This window comes from Pyrus communis, chromosome 6, assembly GCF_963583255.1.
Source record: "Pyrus communis chromosome 6, drPyrComm1.1, whole genome shotgun sequence".
Lineage (NCBI taxonomy): Eukaryota > Viridiplantae > Streptophyta > Magnoliopsida > Rosales > Rosaceae > Pyrus > Pyrus communis.
The window spans coordinates 9,297,950-9,315,753 of record NC_084808.1 but is presented as its reverse complement, the minus strand read 5'-3'; the positions used below and the strand labels follow the sequence as shown (position 1 = coordinate 9,315,753).

Genomic DNA, 17,804 nt, shown 5'->3' with positions numbered 1-17,804 from the left:
AGAGAAGCGTAATTACCAAACGATATGATTGGTTTGTACGTAATTCTTTTGTAAAACATGAAATCTCTGTCTTCCCCTCCTACTCCCCTTCTTTCTCCACATTCTTTTTCAGTTCATTTTTTCAGTTCAAATTTCATGTATGAGCATTGGATGATCTTGACTCACGGAACCATAATAAAAATAATAATCCAAACCAATCTAGATCATCTAATACTCATAGCATTTAATGTTACATAGCAAGGAAGAATTTTTCCACTTCTTCATTTGACATGATATCATAATTTCACTAAATCCAATACTCCTAAACCCCATCAACCCCATCGCTCTTTCTTAACAACGTCACTATTCAAATCTCACTATTCAGTGCGTGATTTATAAGAGCGTCATTTGTACTACTTGTCAAGTACTGGCAGGCCTTGATTTTGGTTAAGATTACATGTTGCTTTGCTTTTTGTCCTTACGGTTAGGAAATGACTATTAGGTGTTTTTCTTCAGCCAAAAAAATGAGAAGTTGCTAACCCGAAGATCAAACCAGTTAAATCGGATGAACCTGACCCGGATGAAGTACTAGTTTCGTACTGAGGTACTTTTATAAAAAGTGACTATAAAAAAAACTGAATTAAAAAAGGTGTTTGGTAAACATTTAAAAACAACTTATTTTCACATTTTTTGGTGAAAAAAAATTGAAAACATGAAGCAGCAAAAATAAACTTATTCTAATAACACAGTAGAAACAATTTTTTTTTTTTCAAAGCACAATAATACCAAACCAGCCCGAAGAGCATTGACCATGAATTCAATATAGTGGACCAAGACATGTTTGTGATTATGTGGGCATGGTCCACAGATTTGATGGAACAGTAAAACAGCAAGACAGGGGATAGCCCATGGGGGATGGCGTGGGCCGGTGCGGCATGTGATGGGATGAGACTGGGCTCACTTAATTATGTACACTGCAGCTCCACTTTGATGCATGTGCACATGGGATATTAGCAACTCGGATAGCAATCCAATCACAGATGTATGGAAATTAGCCAATTACTTTCCACCTAATCCTCCTCATCAAATAATTTGGGCCTTGAAATTTGATCAAAGGGCAAAAAACAGGAAGGCTTATTCTAAAAGTTATAATAACTTTAGTCTTTGGATCAAATTTCAAAGGTCCGGATTATTTGATGAAGAGGATTAGATGGAAAAGATCCGAAGATGATCCATTTCCTTCCAAAATTATTAGGATTTGCCGCATGTAGGATGTTGCAATTTAATATTAAGGTCAAACGAATTTTTATTATCTTCTCATATATCACTTATAGGGGTGGTTCGGTGTGGGATCCCAAATTGAAAATGGGATTTCGAATCCCAAAATCAAAATTTTCGGGACGAGAATTTGAAGACCAATCCCAAACTAAAATTTCGGTATTCCTAATTTTCAGGATTCCCGAAATGTTTTTGGTCTTCGGGATGGATCGGGATTGCGTTTTAGGTTTTAGACTTTTGGGCTTTTGGGAATAAATTTGAGAGTTTCAGGTTGTGGGCTAAAATTTGGGCATTTGGCTTAAATTTTGTTGCCCAATTTCATATTAATTGAAATTTAGGTTTTTTATCTATTATCAATTGAAATACCAAATCATTCTTACTAAGTCAAATTGACGTTCTAAAGTTCTAAACTACTTAATTTCATACTTCTTTTTCTAATATAGTCTACTGTCAAATTACTTAAATTCAACATTCAATATGCATGAAACCAAAATAAATATACATATATATTGTATGTTCGGTTCAAGATTCCCGAACCATTGAATATGTAATCCTGATTCATGTACCAAAAGGTTTGGGATCGGTTCAGTATGAATCCCAAAATTTTTGGTATTATCGGTTTGGGAATTTTTCGGTATGGGATCGAGATTTTTTTGGTTTGGTTTGGGATTTTCGGGAAAAATTTTCATCCCTAATCGCTTATGCAGGCACTTTACGCAAAGGAATTTTCATGTTTTCTTAAAAATAGGGATTAGTTGTGGGACTCACTCGATATCGAACTTCAATGATTCGAACCGTCTATTTTGTAAGTCTAAATTCATAGATTATCCTTGCAAAAATTCAATTCAATTAAAAAATTATTTGTCTATTTAATTATCACAATGAAATTTAATTTTTTTTTCTTATAGAAAAAGTGTTCGTTAATTTCTTTAGACCCAATTAGATGTCTCAAATATTTCCGATTTGGCAAATATTTTGAAAGGATGATCTATGAGATACAACTTGAAAAATAGATGTTTGGATCATTAAAGTTTGATATGATGTGGGCTCCACAACTAAAAAACTAGGAATCCCTTTCCCTTAAAGGCATCAATCACCAATAATTTTCCAAATTCATGACCTTGTCAACAAATTGTGGAACTAGCTAGGGTCTCACTATGAACCAAAAGAGAAATTGAAGCTAAATTCCTTGTTTCTACCGTATTAAGCGATATAAATATATAACTACATCAATGGCTATGTAAAACGTAATATTATCACCATGAACCATCAATTTATTTTTAATTTATATGGATGACTAAACGGTTTTTAAATTGAATGAAGTTTTCTAGAGATAAATTTTTTATTTTGTTAATACAAGTGACAATCTAATTTAAATTAGTCTAAATTAAGCGCCATGAAGATTCAAATTTGGTTGCAAAAAAGGAAGAACATTGCTCTAGCTAATTGGGCTAAACTCATCTCTACTTCTAGAGACGATCTTTAAACGATGATTAAGATAATTAACGACTTCGATTGTGACATTGTTTGGTGAAATGATTAATGAATATTCCAAAAAAAGTTACATCTTGAGTCATGTTTGTCATACCAAGCCACATATTTATATCACATTGACGTATCATCTCATATGGCAATGATACATACAATCAACAATCAATGAAACAAATTCATTAATTGACGTGACATATACACACCGCTTGGCACATCATATGGTCTCCGTAGCATCCATATTGAATTGTTTAACGTGGTGCAATAAATTTGTTTTGTCGTTTAACATTAGCTTGGTAGGAAGAAAATATTTCAATCCTAAAAACAAGGGAAGGAGGGAGGAACATATCATTAATTCCTTCTGATATGTTTTAGATTTTGCAGATTTTACCTCAAATATCAATAAATACTTCAAAGTTGAATAGAATTGAAGCTAAATCTAGAATCTTAGTTGGGCAGAAACTGAGAAGGATTACCGGATTGGCTACCAAACCTGCAAAATGTGGAAACAACCTCGCAGATGCATTGCCAGATGGGTTTTGATATCCTCAGCCACAAGAAATGTCCTTGACATTCGGTTCACGCTCGTTTCACGTGTGTTTATTTAAGCTTAATATGTGAACAATACATATTGAGTGATGGAAGATCATATGGACAATTATGGTCAATAGACGGTTATGGTCAACACATGAGTTAACGTTCTCAGATACAACAAGAAAGAAATTAAAGTTGCACTAGAAAACTAGTTTGCAATATAAGAGTAATTAACATAAATTCTTTATAAGCATTTGATGTAGTATTATTTTTATACGCTTAGTCGGAAGAAATCTAAAGTTTTGACTCATGTGAATAAAATGACTGTAAAATTCGTACACACACGATCACCCTCACAAACACATATTAGACCATCTTTAACCCAAAGATAAAATATAGCCTCCTTAATAATAATGTATTAGTTTTAAGTTTATACTTTAAATTTATTGGTTAATATGATTAAACTACCATTATATATTTTAATCTAGCTGTTGAATTTGAATTAATTATTGCAATTGAACTAGACTCCGAAAAAGGGCTAAAATGTGGGGTTACATTTGGCTAGCTTGATGCCCCTTTCACCAAATAACGGTATTATGAGCTCTATAGAATTGTAGTCCTATTGTAGGTTGTCGATGAATTTTTTTGGCAGATCATGTTATTTTTTTTATTTTTAAACATTTAGCCATCTCCATTGGACATTGTCTTTTTTTTTTTTTTTCCTTTTTTTTTTTAAAAAAGGAAAAATGGTTTACCCACCAGACATTATTTTAGATTACAACAATTCCTGGCCTGCTCAATAAAGTATGTAAACAAAAAGTAGGTGAGGGTTTTGCCAAACAATCGGAATTCAGAAACAGATCCTTGACAGATAATTTTATTTTTATTTTATTAAATTTTTCTTCGGGTGAAAACGAAAGCGGACAGAGAGAGAGAGAGAGAGACTTTACTGACTTGCATCAAATTTAAATGAAAGAGACTTACAAAGACCGATGAAAACATTCAAAAGTTAAAAAACGAAAACGATAAATCACGGCTGACCAATCATTACACCACACTCTAAAATAAAATAGATAATCCCCAATTGTCAAAACGTCGGAACGACGCCGAATTGTGGGTCCGGAATATAAATGCCCGGCCCGGAGCAATAGATGCGATCCCCCACCTCGGTCTCGGTTTCGGTTTTGTCGCGTTTCGCGAACCGACCCTTGATCCTCGGACGAGTTTCGGCATACGCCTTCCGCGAAGCATATCGGATTGTTTTCTGGAACTTGCGGTTCTTCCTCTTCTGTCTGTATCTCAATACCCTAGCCTCCCCGTCGAGTCCGCAGAGCTGAGTCGCTGGTTGACTCGCAGGAGTTGCCGAGACCGGTACGCCGGCTTCCGAAACCTTGTTGCTGGCTTTTGGGCCGAAAGAGTAGGATATATCTCCCGGTTCCGAACCGTTGCTGCTGGTGTTTCGGCCGAAGAGATACGGTATATCGGAGAGGGAGTTCCCATCGGGAACAACTCCGGCATCTAAGGAAGAGGACGAAACCTGAAAAGCACGTAAATATCCACAATAGTTAGTACACAGTTCCGGAATTTCGGGAAAATGTCAAATTTTGCACCGAGACATCGGAGGAAGATAGTTTAATTTAATTCGGATAACGTACGCTTTGACTGAGGGACTGAGTCGGATAGCTGAAGGAAGAAGAGAGCTTGCTTCTGCAAAAGTCCAGGTCGAAGCAGTTGTGATCGGCGGGACCCGAAAAGTTGTAGTTCATGTTGAACGATGGCGATGGAATCGGGTCGGGTTGAACCGGAACAACGCTGTCCTTACTCGCACCTGAACCCGAAATATTGTGTATTGAGGTAGGGTAATCGAACTCCAGCAGCGAATCCATTTCGGGGAAGATGAGATCATCGGAGGACTTTAGGATGTCCGGAGCGATATCCATATGGAGCTTCGAGTTGAAATTCGGCTTAGGGATCAGCCAGCTCGACGCGGCGTCGTTTTCAATGTCTTTAGTGTTAAATACAACGTCGCCGTTTGGGACGAGATAGTTGTGGGCCGCGGCGGTGGATGACGGGCCAGTTGTTGTTGACTTGACGATGATAGACTCGGCGGAGTCGTAAAAAGGCTCGACCGGGACCCGCTCGTGGCGGCGGGCGAGGGGGTTAGCCGAGTGGATGTCAGCGTCGCAGCTGACGCAGAGAGCGGCGGCGTCGGCCTTGCAGGTGACGGCGGCTGGGGCCTGCTCGCAGACCCCGCACATCCAGACTCGCTTGTGGCGTGTGGTGAGCTTGTTGGCGGGGTGGATCCTGGAGTCGCAGGCCAGGCAGAGAAAGGCCAAGTGGGCTCGGCAGAACAAGGCCGCCGCCGAGGTCTTGCAGGAGTCGCAGGGCTTGTCGACTAAGCCGACAGCTGCGGCAGTCCACCGGTCTTGGAGCCCCATGTATATCCTCAAAACGACGTCGGAGGGGAGTAACTTTGCTAGCGAATGCGTGTAGCTTCTGTTAGAGAGAAGCGAGTAGAATTGTAGGTGTGTTCTCAGAGGCATAATGGCGAGTGCTGATGTTATCTATCCAGTGAGAGGGAAAATCTGGTGTTGACCAGTGAGAGGGCTACACGTGGGTGAATTTCAACCACGCAAAAATATCATAGGAGAAAGTTTGGTAATTGATCCCTGGTGTTATTACAGGATATTAATACATAATACGATAATAAAATGATTAAATATTTTTTAAATAATAATCGATGGTGAGTAGTTGTCATGTGTCTGTGCCGACCAGGAAGGCTGGGACCCCGTTGGAGCTGCAGTGTCGATGAGCCAATAAGAGAGCATTATTTAAAAAACTTGGCACGGTAATTCATTCAGTTATGCTATTACTTATATCATCGCTTTGATAAAGGTAAAGTCCGTTAACGTATGTGAATTCCATATTTATTAGGAAGATAGTACAAGTAATGGTATAACTAGATAATAAGAACATCATTTTTGCTGCTATGTATTGTTACTCGAGATTTAAAATATGGTTTGTTAAATTATAATTCAATATTTTTAGTTTGCGTAATAATGTATCTAGATGGGTGACGAGTTTACATTTTAGAGTATGTTAATACATTAGTTAAACATGTAATATAATGTGAGCAAACTAGCAACGCTGTTTGATTCACGCTTAAAATGGGAGAAAATTTTCTTTATGAAAAATTAGTTTTCTTAAATATATGAAAAGGGTCACTCAGTACTACGGTTTAATAGTATTCCTCTTTACTTATAAGTATGAGGTATTAAGTTCGAATCTCATGGATGACGAACTCGATACCAAATAAGGTTCTCAATTATGTGGTTTAAATGAACTTCTCCTCATTTTAGTGTAAAATATATTGTTGTACTAAAAAATAAAATAAAAACTATACGAAGAGGGGTGTTGTTAATTTAATTCCATGAAAGCATGAAACTTGAATCAGGTCCGGTTGGAGATTTATGTAAAACGCGTCCTTCCAAGTTTGTTTATATTTCTTTCTTTTCTTTTCCAAATTAGATTTAATTGAATAATTAACACCCATTTATGCAGAAAATCGAACCTTAAGGAAAGACAGACTGCAGATACAAGGAATAATTAATAGCGCCCATTGCAACGGGTAAGAGCTTAATTGGCTGCTTTTCAACATGAAATTCTTCTTCTTGTTTTAGAAGTATTTTCTAAAGGGAAAATTAGGTTCACATCCTTCATTTTGTTACTCCATTAATTAAAATCTTATTCATTTTGAATTTTTTATCAAGGTTCTTGGGTATTAATAATATCATTAATTATTTGAATAATAAAATATTTTTATTTTTAAATATATTCCTTTAGTGTTGAAAATGTTACAATTAGTATATTTATATTTATGGCTAAATTTTTTATCATATATTTTTATTTTTAGTTAGTACCTATTTTTAATTTGCAAATATTTTTTAATTTGTACCAATTTTCTTTTCATTTTTAATTTGTACCCATATATTAGTTTCTTTTTGTGCCCATATCTTTTAAAGTTTTATTTGTGTTTGTACCCATGTGTATACCGTCACGCGACATTGTATATTTAATCAAAGATAGAAAAATTACATATGGTACCCATGTATTAATTTCTTTTAGCGCCTATATTTTTAAAAATTCATTTGTACTCATAATTTTTAATCTTTTATTTGTACCCTAATTTGTTTATAATGTACCCATTCTTCTTTATTAATGTACCACTTTGTTATGTGTGTGTTGACCCTAAAAATTACAAAGCCTACATGGTGTGCAGGCCGAGTAACTAATAAGCTAACTACGTCCTTCAGTTGAATGCGGGGCGTGCCAACTCGTCGGCCAAGGAATAAAATTTGTTGATGTTGCGTTGAGTGCGTTACTAACTTCTTTATCTTGCGACTGTGGCCGAGGAAGGAACAAATCTCGGCCTTTGGATTCTCGAGCCTGAAGACAAGGCTGCTAGTTTTGCGAAGTTCACAAATCGTCGGCATCGGATTCGGTCACAGTGATTATATTCGTGAGAGTATAAGCACGTCGAATCGACACCAGACTGTACGGACACAAGTATTCAAAGGTAATGTATGTCTTGATGGTAAATGTGGTTCAGCCGTCAGAATGCCGAACTCTGAAACTCATTTGTGAGTATCCAATCATAAAATCACTCAGCGTTCAATACGCCGAATGTTGTAACTCGTAACACTTCACTTCGCCGAGAAGGCTAATAAGATGACCTCTGCCAATAAGGATTCGGAAACCCTTCTCGATCGAGACTTGGATAGATAACCAGTCGGCCTCGACGCAGTGTTGTTTATCCAAACTTAAGGTGCTCATCAGTTGACTGATTATACGGCAACAGTACTGTTTATCCAAACTGATGGTGTTCGCCGGTTGCCTTCACAGTGCTGTTTATCCAAACTGAAGATGTGTTGGCGGGAAAAGGAAAATAAAAAATTTCAAGATGTTTGAGAGGTTTTGCACACGAAAATTGTGTGTTGAATTGGAGGTCCCTGAATTGCACCCTCATTTCTCTATTTATAGCAGCAAAACCTAATCCTAACCATACTCGAACTAGGACTCCTTACCCCATTCAATCTTATCTCGGCCAATCCCACTTCTATTAGGATTTTGAATTCAACCTCTTACTAGGCCACATTCACTTCCACTTTTCGGTACCCTTATCCGGCAGAGAATCCTTACTGCATCAGGACTTAACCACTTCATTCATCTGCTTCGCAATAGGGCCCACCTACTTCTTATTCATCTGGAATATTCTTTTCCAAACAGGGTTTGGCCGACTTTTAGTTAGACGGCCCATGAACCGGCTGATTTGTAGAAATCCTCAAACAGAGCTTCTGGGCTGAGAACAATTCCATACTCGGCCCAACCCAATAATTTTAGGTCCAAACAATGTGAAATGTACCCATTTTTTTAACACTATGGAGACATTCTTTTGCCATTTATTATTTCTTATTTTTACATAGTTTTTATCCATTTATTCAATCAAAAGGTTTGAATTTTTTTGTTGTAACCGTTTCTAATAGTATTATAATGAGGGATTTTAAATTTATAGGATTATAAATCTCATAAAATATCAAACAATTAATGTCAAAACTATAATATAATGAGGTGTACAAAGTCAAGGGACCTTGATCAAACTTTGAATACTATTAAGGTTTTAATTAAAGAATGTTAAGGATTGGAGAAATTAGGTTCTCATCCTTCCTTTTGCTACTTCATTGATTAAAATCCTATTCATTTTCAATTTTTGATCAAGGTCTGTCACATCCCGGCCCGGGCCCCCGCCGCAACCCGAGCCCCACTCCACCACTGTAGCACAATATTGTCCGCTTTGGGCCCCGACCACGCCCTGACGGTTTTGTTTTTGGGAACTCACACGAGAACTTCCCGATGGGTCACCCATCATGGGAATGTTCTCGCACGCTACTCGCTTAACTTCGGAGTTCCAATGGAACCCAAAGCCAGTGAGCTCCCAAAAGGCCTCATGCTAGGTAGGGATGAGAATATACATTTAAGGATCACTCCCCTGGGCGATGTGGGATATCACATCCCGGCCCGGGCGGGACCACTTCCTGGGCCCAACTCCACCATAGCACGATATTGTCCGCTTTGGGCCCCCGGCACACCCTCACGGTTTTGTTTTTGGGAACTCACGAGCAATTTCCCAGTGGGTCACCCATCATGGGATTGCTCTCGCACGCTACTCGCTTAACTTCGGAGTTCCAATGGAACCCAAAGCCAGTGAACTCCCAAAAGGCCTCATGCTAGGTAGGGATGGGAATATACATTTAAGGATCACTCCCCTGGGCGATGTGGGATGTCACAAGGTCCTTGGGTATTAATAACATAATTAATTATTTCAATAATAAAATATTTTTTTATTTCTAAATATATTCATTTAATGTTAAAAATGTTACAATTAGTATATTTATATTTATGACTAAATTTTTTATCATATATTTTTAGTTTTAGTTTGTACCCATTTCTAATTTGTAATTCTTTTTAATTTGTACCAATTTTTTTTTCAGTTTTAATTTGTACCCATATAATAATTTCTTTTTCTGCCCATATTTTTTAAAGTTTATTTGTATTTGTACCCATATTTTTTTTTATTTGTACTTTTTATTTTGCTAAATGTACCCATACTAATTATATGTACCCATTCATGTAAAACTTTGTAATCTTAAAATGTACTCATTCTTAAATATACCAATTTGTTATATGTAAAATGTACAATTTTTTATATAAAATCTATTCAATTTTTTTTTCTAATCCATTTTTAAACTTATATGGGTACATTCTTTTTACTTTGATTTTAAAATGTATCCATATCAAGTTTAATCGAAGAAATTTTGACACACCCCGACCAAAATCAAGGCGTGCTGGCCATCACGTGAGGGTGACGTAGCCATGTCCAGCAATAATAATATAAGAAATGCGACTAAATAAAAACCAAACTAACTAAAGCACTAAACAAGAACAAGTGCAAGATGAAATAAGTGTGAATTCACAACCAGAGCATAAGTAGCCTAAGTGCGGTCCAGTAGGACGAAAACTAATTATACAACACCCAAGGGTGACCATACAATGGTGATAATTTGTCAGAGCTGCCGTGGATTCCTCACAAGCCACCAAAAAGCACTCCTAACTAGAACCTGGAAGGGCGCAAAACAGAAAGTGTGAGTGGGCAAAAACAAAGCTTTTCAAAATCATTTCATTTCTCAAAAGTTCTAACCCTTCACCGTAAAACCTGTATAATTTCCAAGAAAATAGAATACATACATATATTGAAACCATTCTCAAATTAGCAACATCCACATATATGCCATGTCAAATATCTCAACATAAAACTTGTAAGCCAGGTGATATAAATCATTGCAAATGATATGTTACCTGGAGTCACCTAATGTGACCTGTACAGCTGAATCTAGAGCACATCCATTTAGCCGGAGTCACCTGCACACGAGTCGAAACCACCTAAAGTGGTTTGTACGACAGGATTGGGTGTAAATAAATAAGATCAAGTGCTACGTTCACGTGAAGAATGTGCGAATAATCGTGGGTCACCTACAAGTCGTAACTACCTATAGTGGTCTGTACGATAGGACTGTGCACCTAACTTGGATCCAAGGTGAGCGTATGGTGCGGGAGGTGAACATCACGTGAAGGACTGTGCCCTAACTCTGGGTTGAAGCACTAACATCGGGGTGCAGGTTTACGAGCTCTCAACACATCTCACATAATCAACAATTCACATAAACAATCTACCACTCACCTGGTACTTACCTGAGTGTCCACCACGTCAAATCACAATATGCACATATCATACAAATTTATAGTCTAAGCATAAATCAATAGGCATGGCATTTCAAACATAATTTCATTTAAATCGATTTTCTGGGAAAAATATCAAGTATATAGGTATATAAGGAAAACCAAAAGGCCACTCACTGGTATGTGGAAGGGTCGTAGCCCCCAAGCCTCAATTGACTACGCTCGTCCTGAGGATAGGTCTCACCTATATGCGAAACAACTATATAAACGTTAATTTAAAGCACATAAATGAAACTAGGTAATAACTTCTCATACAATGCTCAAATGGGGTGATTGAATATACCAACGTGATCTACTCAACCTCACGAACATCCCCATATTTTTAGAAAAAAATTTCGACCACCCACGCATCGGCCAAGGCATGGCTAGACGTGCCCCCACGTGCGGCCAACCCTAACGGAACAGTTAACTGCCGTTAGGAATATTCCGTTAAAACCTTAACAGAAGTTAACGACGTTACCTGACGCAGTTAAGAATATTCCGTCAACTTTGACGAAATATTCGTCTCCTTCTTCGGCGAGCCTTGCCGGTTGCCACGGTTAGCGCCGCCGTCTGCAACTTGAATTTTTGCTGGTTTCTGGAAAAAATTTAAAACTTCATATCTTTTCCATTCCTCAACCAAATTCCATGAAATTTGTACCAAAATGAAGCTTACAATGAGTAGAACAAAACCTTACCACTTTAAGGACTTAAATCCAACGAAATCTTGTCGGAAAAGCCCACAAAATCCGGCCAAACTTGAAACTCGCCAAACTCAACTTCCCAACGTCCAAAACACTTTGTTTTTCTTCTTTGAGCTTCATGAAAATGTTCTAAAGGTCCCTAGAAGCTTAAAAACTCCACGATGACGATTGCATGAATAGTACCCAAATCGGAGCTCACGAGAAACTAGGGTTTTCGAAGGTTTCACGTCTATCCAAAGGTATGGATCGACTCCTGAGCTTGCAAGGAGTTCGAAAACACCAACAATGATCTTGATCTACGACTGGAAGGGTTAGTTTGAGGTTTGTCCGTACTGTTGTATGGAAATGGGAGAAAATCCGATAGAGAGGGTCAATGAGAAAAGAGTTTGTGTGTGTGTGATGTCCAGCTGAGTCACCAACCAAAAACAAATAAAAATAAAACCTAAGTCCAAGTTCCTAATTGGTTCCCAAATGATAAGACTTAGCATAAATGGTCCACATCTAAATTAAAACCACACGACACCACAAACATTCAAGGGTAATTTAGTAATTTCACGCCATTGATACAAATATTTTGGGACGGGCTGTCACAACCTACCCCCTTAAGAAAATTTGGTCCTCGAAATTACACAACAACAACAAACAAACCACTAGTAATCATAAAACAGGCGTGGATACATTTCTCTCATCCGGTCCTCTGTCTCCCAAGGAGCCTCCTCAATTGAGTGATTTCTCCACAAAACTTTCACTAATCTCACAGTCTTGTTCCTCAGAACCTATTTCCAATCCAGAATAGTCACTGTCTCCTCATCATAAGTCAAATCTGGATTAATTTCCAAAGGTTGACGAGGAATAACATGCGACAGATCCAAAACATAATGACGAAGCATGGAAACATGGAACACATCATGCAAAAGCAATTCAAGCTTGTACGCAACTTTACCAACTCACTTGGTGATCTGATATAGTCCGATATACCTAGGACTTAGCTTACCTTTCTTCCCGAACCATATCGGTCTTGGGTCGCTTTCAGGTTAGACTTAATCACTTGAATATTTTGAGTAATCTCCTCCACTATCTCAGGGCCCTCCAAAACTTTATCGCCAACCTCAGACCAACACAAAGGTGTACGACAAGACCTGCCATAAAGTGCCTCAAACGGTGCCTTACCAATACTTGAATGAAAACTATCGTTGTAGGCAAATTCCATTAAATCCAACCGCTTATGCCAAGTGTCACCAAACTGCAATACCAAAGATCTTAACATATCCTCTAACGTCTGAATAGTCCTCTCTAATTATCCATCTATCTGAGCATGATATGTTGTACTATAAAGTAACCTCGATCCCAGAGCCTCCTGAAATGGCACTGAGAACTTAGAAGCAAACCTGAGATTATGATCCGAGACAATACTAACAGGAACTCTACGGTACTTCACAATCTTCGATATGAATAATTCAGCTAATCGGCTTAAAAAATACTTCTCTCTCACTGGAATAAAATGTCCTGACTTAGTAAGCCAAACAACTATCACCCAAATGCCCTCATAACCATTATGTGTATGAGGAAGATTGTACACAAAATCCATAGTAATGTTTTTCCATTTCCACTGTGGAACGGAAAGCGGTTGCATCAAGCCAAAAGGCTTATTCCTTTCAGATTTAACTTGTTGACAAATGGCACACCTACTCACATACTCAGCAATTTCTCTTTTCATACCCGGCCAATAATAAAATGGTCGAATGGTATGATACATTTTAGTACCTCCAGGATGCATTGCATAAGCTGAAATATGCGTTTCATCAAGAATTGCTTTCTTTAATTCCAAATTATTCGGCACATACATTCTACCCTTCTACATAAGCATGCCATCAGTCTCCCAAACTCTAAGATCTTTCTTTTTCCCCTAACTTCTGGCTTCAATTAACTCCTGGATTTCTTCATCATCCATTAGGGCTTCAAGTACACGATCAATTAAAATTGGCCTAACTTGAAAATTAGCAAGTAAGGCTTCTTTCCGATCTTCTACCCCTAACTTCACTCTAGTTGATCTCAAGTCTGCCAGAAGAGGAACATGACAAGCATACAAAGCGTTAATACGACACTAAGATTTTCTGCTAAGTGCATTAGCTACCACATTTGCACGACCAAGGTGATAGTCAATCGTGCAATCATAATCACTAAGCAGTTCCAACCATCTCTGTTGTCGAAGATTAACATCCCTCTGAGTCAAGAGATATTTAAGACTCTTATGATCTGTAAAAATCTTACATTTTTCTCCATAAAGATAATGTCTCCAAATCTTCAGGGCAAAAATGATGGTTGCTAACTCCAAATCATGTGTAGAGTAATTCCTTTAATGAGGCTTTAATTGTCGTGAAGCATAAGCAATCACCCTACCATGTTGCATCAGCACACATCCCAGACCATTCAAGGAAGCATCACTGTAGACCTCAAAATTACCACTATCATTTGGGAGTGCTAAAATAGGTCCATGAGTGAGGTAATACTTCAACTACTGGAAACTTTACTCACAATTATCATCCCACTCAAATTTAACCTCTTTTCTAGTCAACCTCGTGAGTGGCAAAGCAACGATCGAAAAATCTTTAACAAACCATCTGTAATATCATGCTAAGCCAAGAAAACTCCATACCTCAATGACGGTTCGAGGTTCCACCGCTGTTACCTTTTGAGGATCCACCTGAATACCTTGGGCGAATATAACATGTCCCAAAAATGCCACTTGATCCAACCAAAATTGGCATTTCCTAAACTTAGCATACAATTGGTGTTCCCTCAATCTTTTCAATACCAAAGTGAGATGTCGAACATGCTCTGATTTAGACTTAAAGTATACCAGAATATCGTCAATAAAGACAATGACAAACCCGTCTAAATATGGTTGGAATACTCGATTCATCAAATCCATAAAAGTTGCTGGTGCATTCGTTAATTCGAATGGCATCACCAAAAACTCATAATGACCATAACGAGTCTTGAAAGCTGTCTTAGGGACATCCTCATTGCTGATCTTCAACTAGTAATAACCAGACCTCAAATCAATCTTAGAAAACACACAGGCACCTCGAAGCTGATCAAACAAATCATCAATACGCTGCAATAGATAATGGTTTTTAATTGTTACCCGATTCAATTGCCTATAATCAATGCATAGCCTCAAAGTCCCATATTTCTTCCTCACAAATAACACTAGAGCTCCCTAGGGTGAAGTACTAGGCCGAATAAAACCTTTATCAACTAATTCCTGCAATTGAATTTTCAATTCCCTCAATTCAGCAGGAGCCATTTGATAAGGAGTCAAAGATATAAGATTTGTACCTGGAAGCAAATCAATAGTGAACTCCACATCTCGGTCTGGTGGCAATCCAGGTAAATCATCAGGAAAATGCTTGACTACTATTGCATCCTCCACACTACTAGGAGCAACATCATTCAACACCACATGAGCTAAATATCCCTAACAACCTTTTGATAATAACCTTTTTGCTCTCATAGCGGAAATAACGTCATGCCTCACCCCACTCTGCTCACCCATAAAAGTAACCTCAAGTAATCCAGGACGATGGAAAGTAACTGTTTTCCTGTAGCAATCTATAACTGTTTTCCCGTAGCAATCTATATTGGCACGATTATAATGCAACCAATCTGTGCCCAAAATCACATCAAAATCAACAATATCTAACGGGATAAGGTTAGCTGGCATAACTATATCCTCCACCATCACTAGACATCCTGGATATACACAATCAACATAACATCTCTCCCTTCTAGGCATAGCAAACTCTAAATCATACTCTACAAGTGTAGGATGAGGTTGCGTCACTTGAGCAAATGTATGAGAAATGACAAAATGCGCAGCACCACAATTAATCAATACTCTAGCAAAATGACCAAGGATATTTAATGTACCCATGATCAAGTCAGGATTATTTTGAGCATCCTGCAACGTGATGTTGTGGATACGCCATTCGGTCTGCTATCGTCCACCATGACCTCTGCTAGTCTGACCACCTCGACCCTGCACACCTTGCCCCTGACTAGGCTGACCAGATTGCCTTGAAGATCCTGCACTACTAGAAGCAATCTCTCTTTGCTGGGGCTGTCCTCCCTGATACCACTGAGATCCACCAGCTGGAATGGGAGGATATGGCGTATAACATCCAGAATACTGAAGATACCCACTCTGATAATAAAGATCCAATGAATACTGATACTAACCTAAAGCATAAGGAACGGGGTCACCCTGATAATGGTAAGCACCACCACAACCTATTTAACCATAATTACCAAACCCTGAAACTTGTTGGATCGGCGCTGATAGTGGCAATGAAGGCTGCTAAGGCCTCTGCTGATTCTGAGGACAACTTATAACTCTATGTCTCATCTGCCCACATGTAAAACATCCACTGCTGCCCTGCCTACACTCTCCAAAATGCCTATTGTTACATTTGCGGCACAAGGAAGCCATTCCTCTACTAGTATCTCCCTGTCTCTGGAATCTAAGACCCTCAGAAAATCTACCATATCTTCCCTAACCAATGGCACTAAAACCCTCGCTGGAAGAACTGGAACTAGCTCCACTTCGCTTAAAGCTCTGAGTATTACGAGGTCCTTAAGATGCTTGACCTTTACCTTTATCATCTTTCTTCTGATTTTCGTCCTTTTCTTCTTCCTCACTCTCACTAGGCATATTCTCTAAATCCTCAATCCTCAACAAAATCTCATAGAATTCCTGATAAGAAGCACAAGGAGTAGTGGTCGCCATAGAACGCCATTTTTTCTTAGTACCCAATCTGAAATAACGAAGCATCTCAACCGGATTAGTAGTAACATCCAAATGATAACGAGACAAGTCAGTGAATCTCTTGTAATACTCATTCGCCGTCATCTTCCCCTGTCTCAATTGAGTAAATTCTTGCTTCTTGTGATCAATATACTCAGGGGAAATAAATCTTTTTTGAAACAACCTTTTAAACACTTCCTAGTTCGCAATTTCCTCTGGGGTCAAATGATAAACCTCATGTTCCCACTAGGATGCTGGTTCTTGACCTAAGAAGCCTGTAGTCATCTTGACCCACCTTTCAGAAGGAAGATTCCCTTGGCTTTGCATCACTCGGAAAGTCTTTTCAAGATGCTCGAGCCATCGCTCTGCCCCTTCATGTCCTTCATGGCCCTCAAACTTATCCAACTTTAAGTTATACATAGTCTCCAGAGGAGTCCACTGAGGAGGGCGAAGCGAACACTGAATAGCATGAGCTATAGCTTCCCCCAACTGAGCTATATCGGGGAAACTAGGCTCAGCTGAACGACGTGGCTCTCTACGAGGTGACATAGTTCTGACAGAAGGCACCAAAATAATTAGAATATTCACCAAATATACAGAACTGCCAAACCTAGGCTCTAATACCAAACTGACACACCCCAACCAAAATCAATGCGTGCTAGCCGTCACGTGAGGGTGACATAGCCATGTACACAGTGCGGAAGCAATAATAATATAAGAAATGCAAATAAATAAAAACCAAACTAACTAGAGCACTAAACAAGAACAAGTGCAAGACGAAATAAGTGTGAATTCACAACCAGAGCATAAGTAGCCTAAGTGCAGTCCAACAGGGACGAAAACTAATTATACAACACCCAAGGGTGACCATACAATGGTGATAATCTATCAGAATTGCCGTGGATTCCTCGCAAGCCACCAAAAAGCACTCCTAACTAGAACCTGGAAGGGTGCAAAACAGAAAGTGTGAATGGGTAAAAACAAAGCTTTTTAAAATCATTTCATTTCTCAAAAGTTTTGACCCCTCGTCGTAAAACCTGTATAATTTCCTAGAAAATAGAATACATACATATATTGAAACCATTCTCGAATTAGCAACATCCACATATATGCCATGTCAAATATCTCAGCATAAAACATGTAAACCAGGTGATATAAATCAATGCAGATGATATGTCAGC

The 17,804-nt window shown here is 38.4% G+C and overlaps 2 protein-coding genes across 2 annotated transcripts; both read right to left on the bottom strand.

Annotated features, from left to right (window-relative positions):
* Positions 1-4,224: 4,224 nt before the first annotated feature.
* Positions 4,225-5,822, bottom strand: LOC137736748 (zinc finger protein CONSTANS-LIKE 5-like). Its single transcript, XM_068476002.1, has 2 exons — positions 4,935-5,822; positions 4,225-4,816 (listed from the first exon to the last, which is right to left on the bottom strand). Exons 1-2 carry the CDS (start codon positions 5,820-5,822, stop codon positions 4,367-4,369), a joined length of 1,338 nt encoding a protein of 445 aa, XP_068332103.1. The 3' UTR covers positions 4,225-4,366.
* A 6,644-nt stretch (positions 5,823-12,466) lies between these two features.
* Positions 12,467-17,172, bottom strand: LOC137736003 (uncharacterized). The gene is made up of 13 exons (XM_068475354.1): positions 16,919-17,172; positions 16,473-16,792; positions 16,128-16,194; positions 15,867-16,008; positions 15,320-15,780; positions 15,069-15,253; positions 14,473-14,654; positions 14,212-14,325; positions 13,965-14,040; positions 13,728-13,874; positions 13,146-13,204; positions 12,811-13,059; positions 12,467-12,592 (listed from the first exon to the last, which is right to left on the bottom strand). The coding sequence occupies exons 1-13, from the start codon at positions 17,170-17,172 to the stop codon at positions 12,467-12,469; spliced, it is 2,382 nt and encodes a 793-aa protein (XP_068331455.1).
* Positions 17,173-17,804: the final 632 nt, after the last annotated feature.

What these genes read in the sequence shown, in the direction of transcription:
- LOC137736003 (XM_068475354.1), bottom strand. Translation starts at nt 17,172, where the DNA reads ATGTCACCTCGTAGAGAGCCACGTCGTTCAGCTGAGCCTAGTTTCCCC. An exon ending in TCAGAAGAAAGATGATAAAG is followed by an intron (nt 16,195 to 16,472) that starts GTAAAGGTCAAG and finishes AGTTGTCCTCAG; the next exon opens with AATCAGCAGAGGCCTTAGCA. An exon ending in GCAGGAATTAGTTGATAAAG is followed by an intron (nt 14,655 to 15,068) that starts GTTTTATTCGGC and finishes AGTCTAAATCAG; the next exon opens with AGCATGTTCGACATCTCACT.
- LOC137736748 (XM_068476002.1), bottom strand. Translation starts at nt 5,822, where the DNA reads ATGCCTCTGAGAACACACCTACAATTCTACTCGCTTCTCTCTAACAGA. An exon ending in CTCAGTCCCTCAGTCAAAGC is followed by an intron (nt 4,817 to 4,934) that starts GTACGTTATCCG and finishes CGTGCTTTTCAG; the next exon opens with GTTTCGTCCTCTTCCTTAGA.